Source organism: Podarcis tiliguerta, assembly GCF_965153285.1.
Source record: "Podarcis tiliguerta genome assembly, chromosome: 3".
In the NCBI taxonomy this organism is placed as follows: domain Eukaryota; kingdom Metazoa; phylum Chordata; class Lepidosauria; order Squamata; family Lacertidae; genus Podarcis; species Podarcis tiliguerta.
Window position 1 is genome coordinate 30,969,879 of NC_139536.1, and position 16,305 is coordinate 30,986,183.

At 45.2% G+C, this 16,305-nt stretch overlaps 1 protein-coding gene and 1 long non-coding RNA gene across 4 annotated transcripts; one reads left to right on the forward strand and one right to left on the reverse strand.

The window, feature by feature from the left end:
* Window positions 1-1,239: 1,239 nt before the first annotated feature.
* LOC310675123 lies at window positions 1,240-2,648 on the reverse strand. Of its 2 annotated transcripts, none has more exons than XR_014509964.1 (2): window positions 2,431-2,648; window positions 1,240-1,842 (listed from the first exon to the last, which is right to left on the reverse strand). It is a non-coding gene; the product is annotated as an uncharacterized lncRNA (long non-coding RNA). The 2 variants fall into 2 exon arrangements; XR_014509965.1 differs by having other exon boundaries at window positions 2,257-2,635.
* Window positions 2,649-2,735: 87 nt separating this feature from the next.
* On the forward strand, window positions 2,736-9,631 carry H3-3A (H3.3 histone A). Of its 2 annotated transcripts, XM_083435245.1 has the most exons (5): window positions 2,736-2,873; window positions 3,553-3,692; window positions 4,434-4,588; window positions 5,521-5,674; window positions 8,977-9,631. In XM_083435245.1, exons 3-5 carry the CDS (start codon window positions 4,461-4,463, stop codon window positions 9,103-9,105), a joined length of 411 nt encoding a protein of 136 aa, XP_083291371.1. In that variant the 5' UTR covers window positions 2,736-2,873; window positions 3,553-3,692; window positions 4,434-4,460; the 3' UTR covers window positions 9,106-9,631. The 2 variants fall into 2 exon arrangements, with proteins under 2 accessions (XP_083291371.1, XP_083291370.1); XM_083435244.1 differs by lacking the exon at window positions 3,553-3,692.
* The last annotated feature ends 6,674 nt before the right edge of the window (window positions 9,632-16,305 follow it).

Sequence of the window (16,305 nt, forward strand, 5' to 3'; positions counted from 1 at the left end):
GGAAGCTTTTTTTGCGGCAGGAAGGAAACTTTAAAAACTTCCCTAAACAGGGATGCCTTCAGGGGTCTTTTAAAAGTAAGATAGTTGTTTATTACCTTGACATCTGATGGGAGGGCGTTCCACAGGGCGGGTGCCACTACCAACAAGGCCCTCTGCCTGGTTCCCCATAACTTCACCGCCAGAAGGCCCTTGGAGCTGGACCTCAGTGTCCAGGCTGAATGATGGGGGTGGAGATGCTCCTTCAGGTATACTGGGCCGAGGCTGTTTAGGGCTTTAAAGGTCAGCTCGGAAACATACTGGGAGCCAATGTAGGTCTTTCAAGACTGGTGTTATGTGGTCTTGGCGGCTGCTCCCAGTCACCAATAAATGCCATCCCTTGACCAATCTGACATTAACAACTATCAGAACTATGGAATGAGATAATCTCAGGTACACTGAACCATATAATTTACACAACATGCATCTTCAATAGCCTCAGAAAGCTTTGGGGCCTACAACATGCTGCTTCTATTGGTGAAGGGTGCTCTTGCTGAAAACCCTGCTCCATTCATGAAAAGCCATCTCATGGAAGACTCACACCAATTTTCTAGTGATGTCAGGAAGGTATAAAAGGAGAAAATCATAGCCTTTTACTATGATAAAGTCAGGGCCCCTTCAAATATCCTTTTTATTGCACATTCAAGATGATATGTGCTCCTGATGGGATTTGAAAAGTTTTGGGATGAAACTATTGCTTCATTTCCAATCAGTGCATGTCCCATAGCTTCCTAACGAATTCATGCAACTTTTAATACCACAAATGTTCAGGATGGGATGGTGGTTTGTCCTGCTTCAGTTGTGCTGTAGTGCAAAACTGCCCTTCCACACAGCAATAATGTGGTTACATTAGGAAAGCATTGCAGAACTAATAAAGTGGAATGATGTGTTGATGGTCCGGTATAAATCAACCACTTATGCCCTATTACTGAGTCAATGACAAGTTGCAGAGCACACCCACACACAAAAACACTAGTCTGGAGGGGCACTTAGTGAACAGTGTTCCGGACCATCTGGAGTTTTCATCCTATGACTACAGCTTCTGAGTTGAGAGGCACCTGTTGCATAGAATAATGTGTATGAGAGATTAGAAGGGGAGGATTGGGGGACCACAGACAAGGGTCACCCGAACCTAAGGCCAGCCTTGGCTCGAGATTTCAAAAATCTTATCAGCAATATATAGTGTCTGTCAGAAAACAGAAATTGTGGAATGAAGTTTTTATTCCTTTAAGCTAGCTCTCATTCTTTAAATCTGGGCATTATAAATCTCTCTCTGTGTGTATGGTCCAGAAGTTCCAGTACAGTCAAACCTTAATTTTTGAAAGTCTCAGCTGCTGAACGTTTCGAAAGCTGAACACCGAAAACCCAGAAGTGAATGCTTCCGTTTTTGAATACACCTTGGAAGGTGAACGGCTTCTGTGGCACATTTTTCTTTTTTCCACATTGACTTTGCAGCCAGGCCTTTGATCCTTGATTTTTGAAAGTCGAACAGATTTCCGAACGGATTACGTTCGAAAACCGACGTTCCACTGTATTGTGGTTTTTACAGATGAGCATAAAAAGAGTAAGCTGCCAGTCACTGAAGCCACCTAAGCTGGTGGAGCTGGTGGTTTAAGCTTCAATGTGAATATTCTGAGGAAGGCAAGCTGTAGAATTACTGGAGGAGCAAAACACTGAAGCTGGACTTCATGAGGGCCAGTTCACCAACTCCAAACACCTCACTTTCTGCTCACCACTTGTTGACTTGAAGCGTAATCTGCGCATTGCATAAAAATCCACTGCAAGTGCTGCAATGATGTCAGTCCTCTGACAAAACAAATCACACTTTTAAAGGCCTTAAACTTTTTAACACCCCCACCCCCGCACCCTTTATCGTACTCCACCTCATTCATTGCAATCAGGCTCCAATCCCTCTCTCCTCACCAATGAGTTCCCCTCCACCCACCTCATCGAGCAGCCTCAAACTTCATGGAAAGTCCCTTTGGTGTTGGATCTCAGTCGTTCAACGCTAGTACTCCTCGCCCCCGAGTTTGAGGCTTCACAAGGGGTGGATGTGTGAAGCGCCTCAAGCAGAGGAGTGAAACTCCTAGGGACCGATGTCCCTTCACCCCCGTAGTAAAATATTTTAGGGAGTCCCCCCCCTCGCAGTTGATGGGCATTGCCATTCAAATGGTGTCCGTGTGCCACGTCTTGCGACCGATTAGGTGGGACGGGGCTTACCTTGTGCCCCCTATATTTTATTCAGGTTGGCTCCCCTGGCCTCCAGAGTCTCACAGGCTTGGGCCACCCTAACCTGGGGGGGGGGGCGCCTGAGAGTTCAGTCCAGGAGCAGCGAGGGCCCCCCAAGCCATCCCCTAATGGCCGAAGCAACGCAGAGAGACCGTTGGCCCTGACCTCGCGCCGCCGGATCCTGGCGGTTAGGGGTCTCCTCCCGCTGGACCGTTGGGCGCTGACTTGGGGCCTCGTGCTCCCCTCTGGCAGGGGAAGGAAGCCAGGAGGGCCAAGGGGGGATTCCCTGCTTCGCTCCCTCGCTGGCTCTCCGTCTGCGGCGCGCGCGGCGTGTCTTTTGTGTTTGTACACACAGAGGCGGCCGCGGGAAGCCGAGAGTGGGCAGGGAGGAAGCCGCGCGGGCGGGGCCTCGCCTTCCCTCCATTGTGCGCCATTGGCTGTCCTCCTCGGCGGGGGCGGGGCCTGGGCGGGGCTAAGCGGCGGAGACGGCCCTCCCGAGTCAGCCATCTTTCAATTGTGCTCTCAGCCGCCGTCGCCCGCAGCAGCTTTAGCGCCTCCTCGCTCTTCCTCGCCTGCTCGGCAGCCGCGCTCAGCCTCAGCGGACGGGGGTAAGTCGTCAGCCTCGCTCCCTCCCGCGGCGGCGGCGCCCCCCCCTCACGCCAGCTTAGCCAGGGACCCCTCCGGGCTGCCCCCCGAACCTCTCCGGCAAACTTCTGGGAAGAGCTGCGGTTGGGGGGCAGGCGAGTCCCCAGCGCAGCCGAGGAGACGGCTCCTTCGCGCAGGGCCCCCCAGCCCCACTTCGCGCGGCTCCTGCCCCCCTCCAGCGCCCTCCCCGCACCCCGGACCCCCACCATCCTCCTCCCCAGCCCCTCACCTGCCCCCTCGACCCCTCGTCGCCCCGCATCGGAGCTGGGAAGCGGCTGCAAACTGGAGCCAGTTGCCAGCCCGGGGAAACTCGCCTGCCTGCCTGCCTGCCTTCCCTGGCTCCCCACAGTTGTTGCTCAGCTTCACCATCTTGTCTCTTTTCTCTGGTCACCGACCATATTTTTTTCTCTCCTATTGCATAAAAACAATAAAAAGGGGAGAAATGTGCCCAGGAAACGATCCAAACCCAGCGCGATTTGGGGGGGTTCTCGGTCCAAACTTTTCCTCTCCCCGGTAGCCCGTCGGACCCCACATAGTTTGGAGCTGCTGGGGGATTTTTTTCCGGGGGGTTGTTATTGTGTTGCTATTTTATTTTTTTATTTTTTCCCCCTCCCCGTCTCTCTCTTTCTCTCCCTGCAATAGGGAGTCTAAGGCTGCATTTCGTGATTGTTTCCATTTTGTTGGGGATGAGTTTGCCAGCGAGAGGCGCTTGGGAGCGAGGCAGCCTCAGCACTGGCAATTGGGCAGGCGGGAGCAGCACCGAAAAACCTGACCCCCCAAAAGTTCGTTGCTTTCTTGCACTTAAAATCTGACGTGATATTTCCCCCCCTTCCTTTTGTGGAATAAAACCTGGCTCGTCTACGGCTTCCATTTGTTTTTCCTTCGCGCGCACGGCAGGGCGAGGGGAACGGTGGCTGCTTTGCAGGAGAACACTTTAAGGCTTGGGAGTCCCCCTGTTTTCTTTTCTGTTTTTAAACGGATTTTTGTTTTTTGCTCAATGCAAGCCTTAAATCAGCTGCACGTCCCCCGGCGTTTTCGGCAATTATTGGCACTTTTTCTGAGCCCCCGGGAGGGGGTTAGGAACCGCTTGTGTTGTGTTGGAATCGCCCCTCTCTCATCTTTTTGACTGCTGCTGCATCGCTCCAGTTTTTTGCCCTGGGCAAGGGCTGCATTTTAGCAGGCTACTACAATCCTAGGCATTTATTTTACTGTTAAATAAATTAGATCCCCCCTCCCTGACCATTTTACCATCCAATCCAGCACTTGCAAGGGAAAGGATTTCTTTATGTGGCAAGCTTGCAGGCGGGGAAGTCTGCTGCTTGGCTTGCTACCGGAGGTGTGGATCCGCAGCTTTTTAATCGCTTAAGGTTTTGGAGGTCCTTAACATCCGATGCATTGTTGTTGTCTTTGTAAAGGCAGTTTTAAAAACAAATAAATCTGCATTTTCGGAAACCCTTCCCCCCCTCCTCTGGTGGCTGCTGTGTGGCGGTATAGTGATCGCGTGGGTGATTTCTTACCGATAGGTGTAAGGAAGAGAAGTTCGCGGGAACATGGCTCGTACCAAGCAAACTGCCCGTAAATCCACCGGTGGGAAGGCGCCCAGGAAGCAACTGGCGACAAAAGCCGCTCGCAAGAGCGCGCCCTCTACTGGTGGGGTCAAGAAACCTCATCGCTACAGGTATAGAAATGACCGCGAACAAAAGTATTGTGATGTTATAGTCCCCAAACAACGCGGAAATGTTTATCGGAACGCAACTTTTTGCTTTGGGGATTTTTATTTTTTAAATCTTTCACATTGAATCGGATTATACTGGCAAGGTCTCCGTCGTTTCTTCTGTTGACGAAAAAGAAAAATTTCAACATAAAAATATTTTATATTGAACATTTCCTCCGAAAAAAGCTGTAAGATCGCCTTTGATAGTAATATATCAATGGTATTGATTAAATGGATTTTAAAAATAAAATCTGAAAATCGCAGTATTAAGTTTTAAAAAACAAATCTGGTTCTGTCGTGTTTAGGATGTAGTAATAGGGCTTGCTGATTAATGAAGGTGTTGGAAGAAGCCTGCTTTATTTAAAACTTGCCGAGCCTGATAATTTTTCATTTATTTAAATTAGTTTAGCTCCTCAGCTGTTACTGTAAAACTGATATAATTTGTTCATTGTACCACTAGAGGGCAGTAGCTGCCTCCAGATAAGCAGGTAAATAGCAGGCTTTACACTTTTAAATGTTGTTTTTAAGACTGTGTATACACAAATGGATAAATTGTAATTACTGATATTCTTCTAGTAGCCATTTTTCTCATCAGTTTCATAATATTTACATTGCATAAAGAGGACATACAGAAAAATGAGTACTGAGAAGAGACTCTTTAATGGTTTCTAGCATTCTGTTCTTTTTAGCTGAAACCTATTTGACTTATTTTAGCATGTCACTACTTCATTTTGTAGAAGTTGGTCTTGCACAAAATGTTCTTGTATGCTCATGTCTCTTGAATGGAACAGTTATTCAAACTTTCATTTCTCTCTGGAATTTTGTATGCTCTATTTTTTGGAGATGAAGACAAAAAGCTTATTTGTCTTGTTTCTTCTTTGTTTGATCACTTAAAGGCCAGGTACTGTGGCTCTTCGTGAAATCAGGCGTTATCAGAAGTCAACCGAACTTCTGATCCGCAAACTTCCTTTTCAGCGCCTGGTGCGTGAAATTGCTCAGGACTTCAAAACAGATCTGCGTTTCCAGAGCGCAGCTATTGGTGCTTTGCAGGTAAAAATCATATTGTATCTTACTAGCTGCCCTTAACCCCCCAAATGGCAAGATACCCCTTAATAGAACTGATAATGCATGTCTGAGCAATATAATTTCAGGTGAGTACTTATCAGTGTTTTCCACCCCATAACCTTATATATGAACTTTGTTTTCAATTAGCCATTTTGTGTCCCAAATTGTTTCTTTCTAAGTTACAATTATTTAGCTTTTAAAAAGACATGGGGAAAGGTGCTTAGAGGTAAACTCTTTCTATCAAAGTAATTCAGCTGACTTTTAAAAATATATACATGAGACTTAATTTACAACTGCCTCAGACAGGACACATGTGGGTATAGCTTTACCATCACAAATGACATGAAAAGCCCTTTCTAGAGTGCAGCCATTAACAGCACTGTGCCGTTAGTACGTGAGGGAGTATGTGATTGGTTACTTCCATACGCTCATCTTATTGGTTGAGCTGTTTCTATGGTTAGTCAAAACTTCACGCAATTGGTGGGTTTCACAAGTAAGCATCCATGTGTTTGTAGGTGCGCAGATAACTACCAGCATTTGGGAGAACTAAAGTAATTCACCTCCTTGAGGAAGATCTTAAAACTTGAAATGTTGGAACATAAGGATTTCAAAAATAGATCTACTAAAGGAATTGCAAATGAATCCATTATTTCTTTCCACTACCCTTCAAGATTCATTTTTTAATTTTTACTCTGCACAAAGGTTGACCCAAACCATTTCTGAGATTTGTCAGGAATATGATCTACGTTACGCTGCATCAGAATACTTAGCAGCTTCTGCCTTTTTCAAACCTCCAAGTAACTTCCACTTCCACATACCTTTCCTCTTTCCACACATCATTAGGAAGAGCAAGGGGTACCTGTTAGGATGTGGTTGGGATACACCTGATATGTGAGATGTACTTTTTGAGCCCTTCTATAAGATAAACCATTGAAGACAGAATGCTGCACTGGAAGGACCTTGGTCTGATCCGGCAAGACAATTTGTATGTTCTCCAACAAAACACAAAGCTTGCATTAGTGTTAGATATGGTGATTTCCAAATATGGAGAGGGAACTTGTGCTGTTTTCAAATTCTCTTTCTTGGTTTATTTCCACAAATTACTGATGTGGAAGTAGCTATATGTGAAGAGCATGACACTACCAGTTCTAGGCAGATCCAGTGTATTTTCCAAAAGCAGAAAGGCACATTATCCTCTTCCATGCAACACTTACGTGCACAAGAGTGATGTAAGCATGGCTAGGTTGTGGTGAGGACAACGACTTAACAAGGGAGAAGCAGCCTTTAGTTTGTAAGCGCTACACTCAGGGGGCAGAGAGCATTTAATACTTTACAGACCTATTTGACATTCTCAGAAGCAGTTCCCAGACAGAACTGATTTGTCAGTCATGCGACTCACATAAACCCAAATGTTTTGCAGCGTGCTTTGCCTGCTCTATATGTTGTAACACTGTCACCACCTGCTCTAAAGGGACAGAGGTACAAAAAAGAAGTCCATTAGCCATCCTAAGAATAATGTCGGCATATCACAAGATTTGTGTGTGAAACATGTACAGTTCTACACAGCGTATGCAGAATTCAAGCTAAAACAGGTGTCTAAAAAATTCAGCACAGTCTAGAATCTAGACTGTGGCCCATCGACTCTTAACACAACCCACCATCACGCTGGTGCATGACACCCACTATGTTTGCAGTCCCAGACTGATTACCAAAGAATAGGGATTTTATTGACGGCCGTATAGGGTCAACAGGCTGCACTTGTCTTGTGTACGGTCCTCCAGCCAGGGTGCTATGAGGTTTCTGGCCACCCATTGCCAGATTATGATTTTTAAAGCAAGACTGAATGGCTGAGAAATCAGAGTGCAGCATGGACATCAAAGAAATCGCTTTATTCTTGGTAAAAAGTAGCAGTGGTGCTGCTGCTTCATAAAACCCACAATACACCTATGTTCCTTGGCCAGATCCTTGTCCAATCCTGACCTTATTTTAATCCCAGGATGAGCAGGCATTAGGCTTTAATTTTTATACCACAACCCTGAGACCTACCAGCCTTAGCCAGGTGCATATAGTGGCTCAGGAGGGATAACATAATGAGAATTAAGGACAGCGTACCTCTGAGCATATGCCTGGTCCATATTAAAAATCCACATCTATCTTCCTTTCAGTATCTAAAATTAGGGTGGAGTGGGAAATACCTATTAATTGTTGGTTTGCTAGATAGTTGGAAGCCAGAAAACATGACCGTCATACTGTAAATCCCCCAGAGATGTATCAGTAGATCCTGATCTCCCTACCGCCTTTCCTGTGAAGATGGATTCCGAAGTTTTATACAGTGCTTGTGCAAGCAGAAAACAGCTTGCACAAACAGCCTTTCCTCTTGTCTCCATCTGCAGAAGGTTTTTTCCCTTTAATTTGGGGGGTGGGGAGCATCTCCTGAACAGTGGGGCTTTCAGTCATGGCTCTGTGGGAACATGCCCCAAATCGGGCAGAAAGAGTCCCTCTGCCTGATTTTGGATGATTCTCCACCCATTTCACTTCCGTCCTTACAACATGGCCCCCATTATTCAGGAGGGCCCCCAACCCTCTGAAGAGGGTTTTTGGAAGATACAAGTAGGAGGACGCAAATATCTGTTGTGTAAAGAGCATTATGCTCATGTAACTACTCGAAACAATCCTTTAACCATTGTTGCCCCTGTGGAAGAGTTAACTTGCTACAAACTGCCTTAGTGGTGGATTAGGATCCAGTAGAGGCTTTTGTTTTGCAAGCTACAAGAACAGAATGCTTTGGAGAAGATAATACATACATTAATTATGATGGTTAATGCCCAATCCAGGTGTGGAATCAATCAGAGACAGGATTTTATAGTTGGGTGTATCAGAACTCTAGGGCTACAATACCTTGTTTTCTGTTTACCAACATTTATATACCCCTTGATTTTAACACAACCTCTAAATGATTTACAAGGAATATCTTGTAATTAAAACATGGAACACACATTTAAAATCAGCAGTAAACTAACAAGAGATTAAAGCACACCAAGGTCTATGTGTGGATAGGCTTTTTGGCAGGTGCCAAAAAGGATACAGCAAAGGTACCTGATGTCAGACGTCAATAGGCAGAAAGCGCCAAATTGTAGGTGGTACCTCACCAAAAGATGTATTTTCCCCTCCCAATTGCATAAGACAATTTAGAAGAGAGACATAGCGAAAGTGTGACAATGTTTGTAATTACTTGAGAGTCTGTCCGCTATGGTTAAAACATTCGAATTATTTTCTTCTCTCAACAGGAGGCAAGTGAGGCCTACCTGGTTGGCCTGTTTGAAGACACCAACCTGTGTGCTATTCACGCCAAACGTGTCACAATCATGCCAAAAGATATCCAGCTAGCACGCCGCATACGTGGAGAGCGTGCTTAAATTCTTCTAAGATGGATTTGTCATTCTCAAAACAAAATAAATCTCTTCTTCCTGTTATTGGTAGTAATGAACGTTAGATATTTTTTTCCATGGGGTTAAAAGGTACCTAAGTATATGGTTGCAAAAATGAAAAAAAAAAAAATAGAGGACAGAATCGGGTATTGGCAAGATCTTTTTCATTTTCATTTGTGTGTGGATTTTTAATATAAACGTGGGGACATATAATGCATTATTGCTATCAAAAACCATTTCAGTGAACATATTTCAGCAGTTCAACTTTATAACAATTATAAATATGCCAGTCAAACTTTTCTGGACAATGCCAGCATTTGGATTTTTTTAAAAAATAGGTAAATTTCTTATTGATGGCAACTATATGGTGTCTGTAACATTTTTATCATACAGTAGATTCCATCCATTCGCTATACTTTTCTAACTAAGTTGTCCTACATGCAAGTACATGTTTTTAATGTTGTCTGTCTTCTGTGCTGTTCCTGTAAGTTTGCTATTAAAATACATGAAATAACATTTGTTTTTTGCCTTTAATTTTTAACCCTGCCACATTGACTGCTAGGTTCTGTAAGTCAGCACCAATAGAAATTCAAGAAACATGCATCTCTTGCACTGCTTCCAAACTAAATGAAGGAAAGTGAGCATTTCTGACTCGTATTGAGAATTGGAGCCATATCAAAATTTATATGTGGTGGGGAAACACACATGGATGTAGTTACCAGTTCACACATGTGCGCATCCACTTCGATAACGGCAGTAGCACTTTCAATGAACAAAGCTTCCCTTCCAGCCAATTCATGTATAAAAGTATACATTTACAAGCATAAAAGTAGCACAGTTACTACATGAATTGGCCACCACCAGAAGGAATGAGTGTCTCGCATCTCCTAGGTGGTGTGTGCCTGCAGCTTATGGTGTGGAAATTAGGAATCTGTGGTCATGACCCTCTAGTTTGAAATTACTATTTTTCTATCTTCACTTTAATCCTATGGGGGGAGGGAGGGAATCTGCTTCCTGCATAGACTGAAAAAGTCCCTAAATGTAGCTGTGTGTGAATCTTGACTACTGAGTTGGAGCTTCCATTTTTAGTGTTCTCAACCCCTTGCCTTCCTTCTTGCTGTTTCCAGCCGTTTTCCAGAGCGTATTCAGTGGTACCTCAGGTTAAGAACTTAATTCGTTCTGGAGATCCATTCTTAACCTGAAACCGTTCTTAACCTGAGGTACCACTTTAGCTAATGGGGCCTCTCGCTGCCACCGCTGCACAATTTCTGTTCTCATCCTGAAGTAAAGTTCTTAACCTGAGGTACTATTTCTGGGTTAGTGGAGTCTGTAACCTGAAACGCCTGGAACCTGAGGTACCACTGTACTCTAGCTAGTTGGGTCAGTTTCTCAGATTCAGCTGATGATCCATTTTCTTCTGCGATTCTTACAATCATGCTGCAAACTTGCACAAATCAAATTGCACTTCCATCCTACAGAAACTAATATACAGTTGTACCTTGAAAGTCGAACGGAATCCGTTCTGGAAGTCTGTTCGACTACCAAAACATTCGGAAACCAAAGCGCTCCTTCTTACTAGCTGTGGGAAGCAAATGAACAGGCACTTCCGGGTTTGCGGTGTCAGGGAGCCAAAATGTTCGAGAACTAAGCTGTTTGAAAACCAAGGTACAACTATACTCTTACCTTGCCCCCAACATGGTTACACTGATGCAGACCTGGTTTATGGGTCACCCTGGGGGAATGCTCACAGTTCATGCCCCCCCGCAAATGATTACCCGTTTCTATATGCCCCATATATGGAGTGGAGGAAATACATTTTTCACTTTTTAAATTCCTAAATCTAATCTTATGCATAGTTAGGAATATTGAAAGAATCAAAACAATTCATATTTGGTGAAGGTTTTGCTTGACTTTTATTGAATACAAATTCATTTGGACCCTATTTTCAACAGGCAATCAAGTCACGGTGGATAGAAAAACAAACCTTGAAAGGGAGAGGTTCTAAGAGCAGTGCGCCAGAAAAGACTGGTTTTCAAGCAAGTGGGTTATTAGATTTAAGATTTTTTTTAATGCCACCATAATAGGTGAAGGAACATTCACAATAATGTTCGTTAAATAATTAAATGGCTTTCTTTTAAAAGGAAAGAAGTTCAATGTAATTTTATCTCAAAAAAGCAGAAAACTTGGTGGTTGGTAATGCCAATCAATAGAAGGGCAGTTATATTGGAACTTGAACTGTGTTAGTTTGTGGAAGGAGACAGTAATACAAAGAACAGAAAGCACTTTGCCAGCACGCAGCAGAGTATTAATTTATGCATTATGTAGCATGGGAGTCAATTCACTTTGTAATTGTTGGCATCCCTCTGTCTCGAGAGACAATGGAGTGAACCCCCAGGGGTGAAGTCAAACAACGGTGTTAGCAGCACCTTAAACCCCACACACACCTTTGTTTTGGATCCTGTGGCCCTTTAGATGACATCAGCTCCAGCCATCAGGACTAATGATCAAGGGTAATGGGATTTGTAGTCCTCTAATGTTTAAAAGGTTGCAAGTTACCCATTCCTGGTTAAGGACATGAAGTTCAGACAGTTTAAATCAGCAGCCATTCAAAATTCAGCATGTTCTGTCAGCGTGGAAGCTATAGCTCTGTGACACAAAGTAATCCAAATCTCATAAACTATTTAATTGATTCAGAAAATATGAATTGCATTTATTTTAGTTGGTATGTGTGTATGAGAGAGAGAGATGTTTTAATACGTAAAGGTAAAGGACCCCTGGACAGTTAAGTCCAGTCAAAGGCGACTATGGGGTTACGTCGCTCGTCTCGCTTTCAGGCTGAGGGAGCTAACATTTGTCCACAGACAGTTTTCCAAGTCATGTGGCCAGCATGACTAAACTGCTTCTGGCACAACGGGACAACGTGACGGAAACCAGAATGCATGAAAACACTGTTTACCTATTTATCTACTTGCACTTCTGTGCTTTAGAACTGCTAATTTGGCAGGAGCTGGACAGAGCAATGGGAGCTCACTCCGTCGTGGGGATTCAAACCGCTGACCACCTGATCGGCAAGCCCAAGAGGCTCAGTGGTTTAGACCACAGCGCCACCCGCGTCCCTTTTTAATATGTCCACTCTTCTGTCAGGTGCCACTGAATAACAGGACATCTTCAACTAAATAGTTGGTCTAGAAGTAGCCAGTGCTGATAACACACTAGGAGCCCACACTCTTTAATCAGCTCAAGGGTAGGAGGAACTCAGAAAAGATTTTTTTTGGGGGGGGAGGGGAAGAAGGTTCAATAGCACAAGGATAAGGGGATGCAGGTGGCGCTGTGTGTAAAAGCCTCAGCGCCTAGGGCTTGCCGATCGAAAGGTCGGCGGTTCGAATCCCCGCGGCGGGGTGCGCTCCCGTCGTTCGGTCCCAGCGCCTGCCAACCTAGCAGTTCGAAAGCACCCCCGGGTGCAAGTAGATAAATAGGGACCGCTTACTAGCGGGAAGGTAAACGGCATTTCTGTGTGCGGCTCTGGCTTGCCAGAGCAGCTTCGTCACGCTGGCCACGTGACCCGGAAGTGTCTTCGGACAGCGCTGGCCCTTGGCCTCTTTGAGTGAGATGGGCGCACAACCCTAGAGTCTGTCAAGACTGGCCCGTATGGGCAGGGGTACCTTTACCTAAGCCTTTCACTGAGAGAATCTTAGTGCTGTGTTGATTACAACCCATCATCAGAAATATGGACTTACCTATCAGGGGTGTGAGGGAACAGAGATGACTGACAGAGGGCAAGCAGCCTATTATTGGGTAATTCTGAGGTTTCGTTCATTTCACATAGAATCATAGAGTTGGAATAGACCACAAGGGCCATCGAGTCCAACCCCCTGCCTAGCAGGAAACACCATCAGAGCACTCCTGACATATGGTTGTCAAGCCTCTGCTTAAAGCCCTCCAAAGAAGGAGACTCCACCACACTCCTTGGCAGCAAATTCCACTGTCAAACAGCTCTTACTGTCAGGAAGTTCTTCCTAATGCTTAGGTGGAATCTTCTTTCTTCTAGTTTGGATCTATTGCTCCGTGTCCGCTTCTCTGGAGCAGCAGAAAACAACCTTTCTCCCTCCTCTATGTGACATCCTTTTATATATTTGAACATGGCTATCATATCACCCCTTAACCTCCTCTTCTCCAGGCTAAACATGCCCAGCTTCCTTAGCCGTTCCTCATAAGGCATCGTTTCCAGGCCTTTGACCATTTTGGTTGCCCTCCTCTGGACACGTTCCAGTTTGTCAGTGTCCTTCTTGAACTGTGGTGCCCAGAACTGGACACAGTACTCCAGGTGAGGTCTGACCAGAGCAGAATGCAGTGGCACTATTACTTCCCTTGATCTAGATGCTATACTCCTATTGATGTCAAGTTTGTTTCTTCTGGCTTTAGTAGGTTTGTGATTATGCTGTGAGAAATTACTAACTGCAGATTTGTAAGATGAGTTGCACACATGCACCGAAGGTATGAGACGGCAGGGAATGGAAGAGAAATGGGGATGTGTGCCAACTAGAACAAGAAAGGAAGGGACAACTCCCTATTCAGGGAAACGGGGGGAATCTATCTGTGTGTGACAGTGATGTGAGTGGCTTCCAGATAATTTCACCAGATAGCAGCTGTCTAATGAGATGGGCATTAAATGGAATGTCAGGGAGGAGAGCAAGCTCTTGGAATAGGTTAAATTCTCCTCTGCAAAAAATGCAATATCCACTGGTATCCAGGCGATTGCCAGATGGTATCTGAGCATCTGCAGGGGATAGTGATTACTCTACATAGCAAGAGGAGAAAAGGGAGGGTGAGGGGCAGGAAAGTAGGGTGAAAACACAACAGAAAGATATTTCAGAAAGGCGTCTGTGCCACCCTGGGAGGCTTCTCTTTTTATTTTGGGAATTTCCGTTCCACCCCTTAAAAAAAAAAAAAGTCCTTAAGGTGAGAAAAAAGTAACAGACTAAATATACACCATCATAAAAGCATAATAATAAAGCAATTGTAAAACAGCTATTTTAAAAGCAGCTGAAACCATTTTAGACGGCTGAGGAGATCCCCCCCCCCCTTTAAGCTTTTATGTAATGCTGAAAGGAGAACAGTGCTGGCACTAGCCAAGTCTCCTTGGGGAGGGAATTCCAAAGGTGGAGGCCACCACTGGGAAACTTGCTCTTTTAGGCACCACCTGCCTTGCCTAGTGGGACGCGGGTGGCGCTGTGGGTAAAACCTCAGCGCCTAGGACTTGCTGATTGCATGGTCGGCGGTTCGAATCCCCGCGGCGGGGTGCGCTCCCGTCGTTCGGTCCCAGCGCCTGCCAACCTAGCAGTTCGAAAGCACTCCCGGGTGCAAGTAGATAAATAGGGACTGCTTACTAGCAGGAAGGTAAACGGCGTTCCGTGTGCTGTGCTGGCTCGCCAGATGCAGCTTGTCACGCTGGCCACGTGACCCGGAAGTGTCTGCGGACAGCGCTGGCTCCCGGCCTATAGAGTGAGATGAGCGCACAACCCTAGAGTCTGGCAAGACTGGCCCGTATGGGCAGGGGTACCTTTACCTTTACCTTTACTGCCTTGCCTAAATCCAGAAAACCTTAATAGATAATTTCATTCCAGGGGCAGGTTAGTGTGGCAGCTGGCCTTTATTATTTCACGTGCTCAAATCCAATGCCATATACGTCTTTAAATGTGAGCACCAGCATTTTGACTTCTATTCTGAATCAGAGTAATGAAGGTCTCCAAGTAAGGATGTTGCCAGTGCCCCGCCACTTTTAGTAAAAATATATAACAAATAGGTCAGATTCATGTGCTTTTTCATACAGCAGCAAGGTGAGGGGGAGTGACCTAGCTAAGCCTGGCAGAACATCTTACTCTATGATCTTAACCCCTTCATGAATTAATTAGAGTTGAGCACACTGGTTATAGGAGACTCGATATCCCATAATGTGCATCTGATTTAGGCCGATGTTTGCCAGCCTACCAGATATGTGCACATGTGATTGCTTCCACATAGTCTAGGAATCCTCTTAGTTTAACAGAGGGTCATGGGGAGGGGGGTCAAAAAAAAAACACAAAAAAAACCAAGGGACACTCTAGAGTATGACTAACAGCCTTACCCTGTTTGTTGATTGATAGCTACATGGTCATTTAAAGCCAGGATGATCACAGATATTTTTTTTAAAAAAACACCTTGTTTTTACACCAACAATCACTACCTAAGTGTCCCCACCACATCCTGACAGAATTACAAGCCTGGTAGATGAAGGGAACGCAGTGGATGTAGCCTACCTTGATTTCAGCAAGGCATTTGACAAGGTGCCCCATGATATTCTTGTAAAGAAGCTGGTAAAATGCGGTCTTGACTATGCTACCACTCAGTGGATTTGTAACTGGCTGACTGACCGGACCCAAAGGGTGCTCATCAATGGTTCCTCTTCATCCTGGAGAAGAGTGACTAGTGGGGTGCCACAGGGTTCTGTCTTGGGCCCGGTCTTATTCAACATCTTTATCAACGACTTGGATGATGGACTCAAGGGCATCTTGATCAAATTTGCAGATGACACCAAACTGGGAGGGGTGGCTAACACCCCAGAAGACAGGATCACACTTCAAAACGACCTTGACAGATTAGAGAACTGGGCCAAAACAAACAAGATGAATTTTAACAGGGAGAAATGTAAAGTATTGCACTTGGGCAAAAAAAATGAGAGGCACAAATACAAGATGGGTGACACCTGGCTTGAGAGCAGTACATGTGAAAAGGATCTAGGAGTCTTGGTTGACCACAAACTTAACATGAGCCAACAGTGTGACGCGGCAGCTAAAAAAGCCAATGCAATTCTGGGCTGCATCAATAGGAGTATAGCATCTAGATCAAGGGAAGTTATAGTGCCACTGTATTCTGCTCTGGTCAGACCTCACCTGGAGTACTGTGTCCAGTTCTGGGCACCACAGTTCAAGAAGGACACTGACAAACTAGAACGTGTACAGAGGAGGGCAACCAAAATGGTCAAAGGCCTGGAAACAATGCATGTTTAGCCTGGAGAAGAGGAGGTTAAGGGGTGATATGATAGCCATGTTCAAATATATAAAAGGATGTCACATAGAGGAGGGAGAAAGGTTGTTTTCTGCTGCTCCAGAGAAGCGGACACGGAGCAATGGATACAAACTACAAGAAAGA

What these genes read in the sequence shown, in the direction of transcription:
- H3-3A (XM_083435245.1), top strand. Translation starts at nt 4,461, where the DNA reads ATGGCTCGTACCAAGCAAACTGCCCGTAAATCCACCGGTGGGAAGGCG. An exon ending in AAGAAACCTCATCGCTACAG is followed by an intron (nt 4,589 to 5,520) that starts GTATAGAAATGA and finishes GATCACTTAAAG; the next exon opens with GCCAGGTACTGTGGCTCTTC. An exon ending in CAGCTATTGGTGCTTTGCAG is followed by an intron (nt 5,675 to 8,976) that starts GTAAAAATCATA and finishes TTCTCTCAACAG; the next exon opens with GAGGCAAGTGAGGCCTACCT.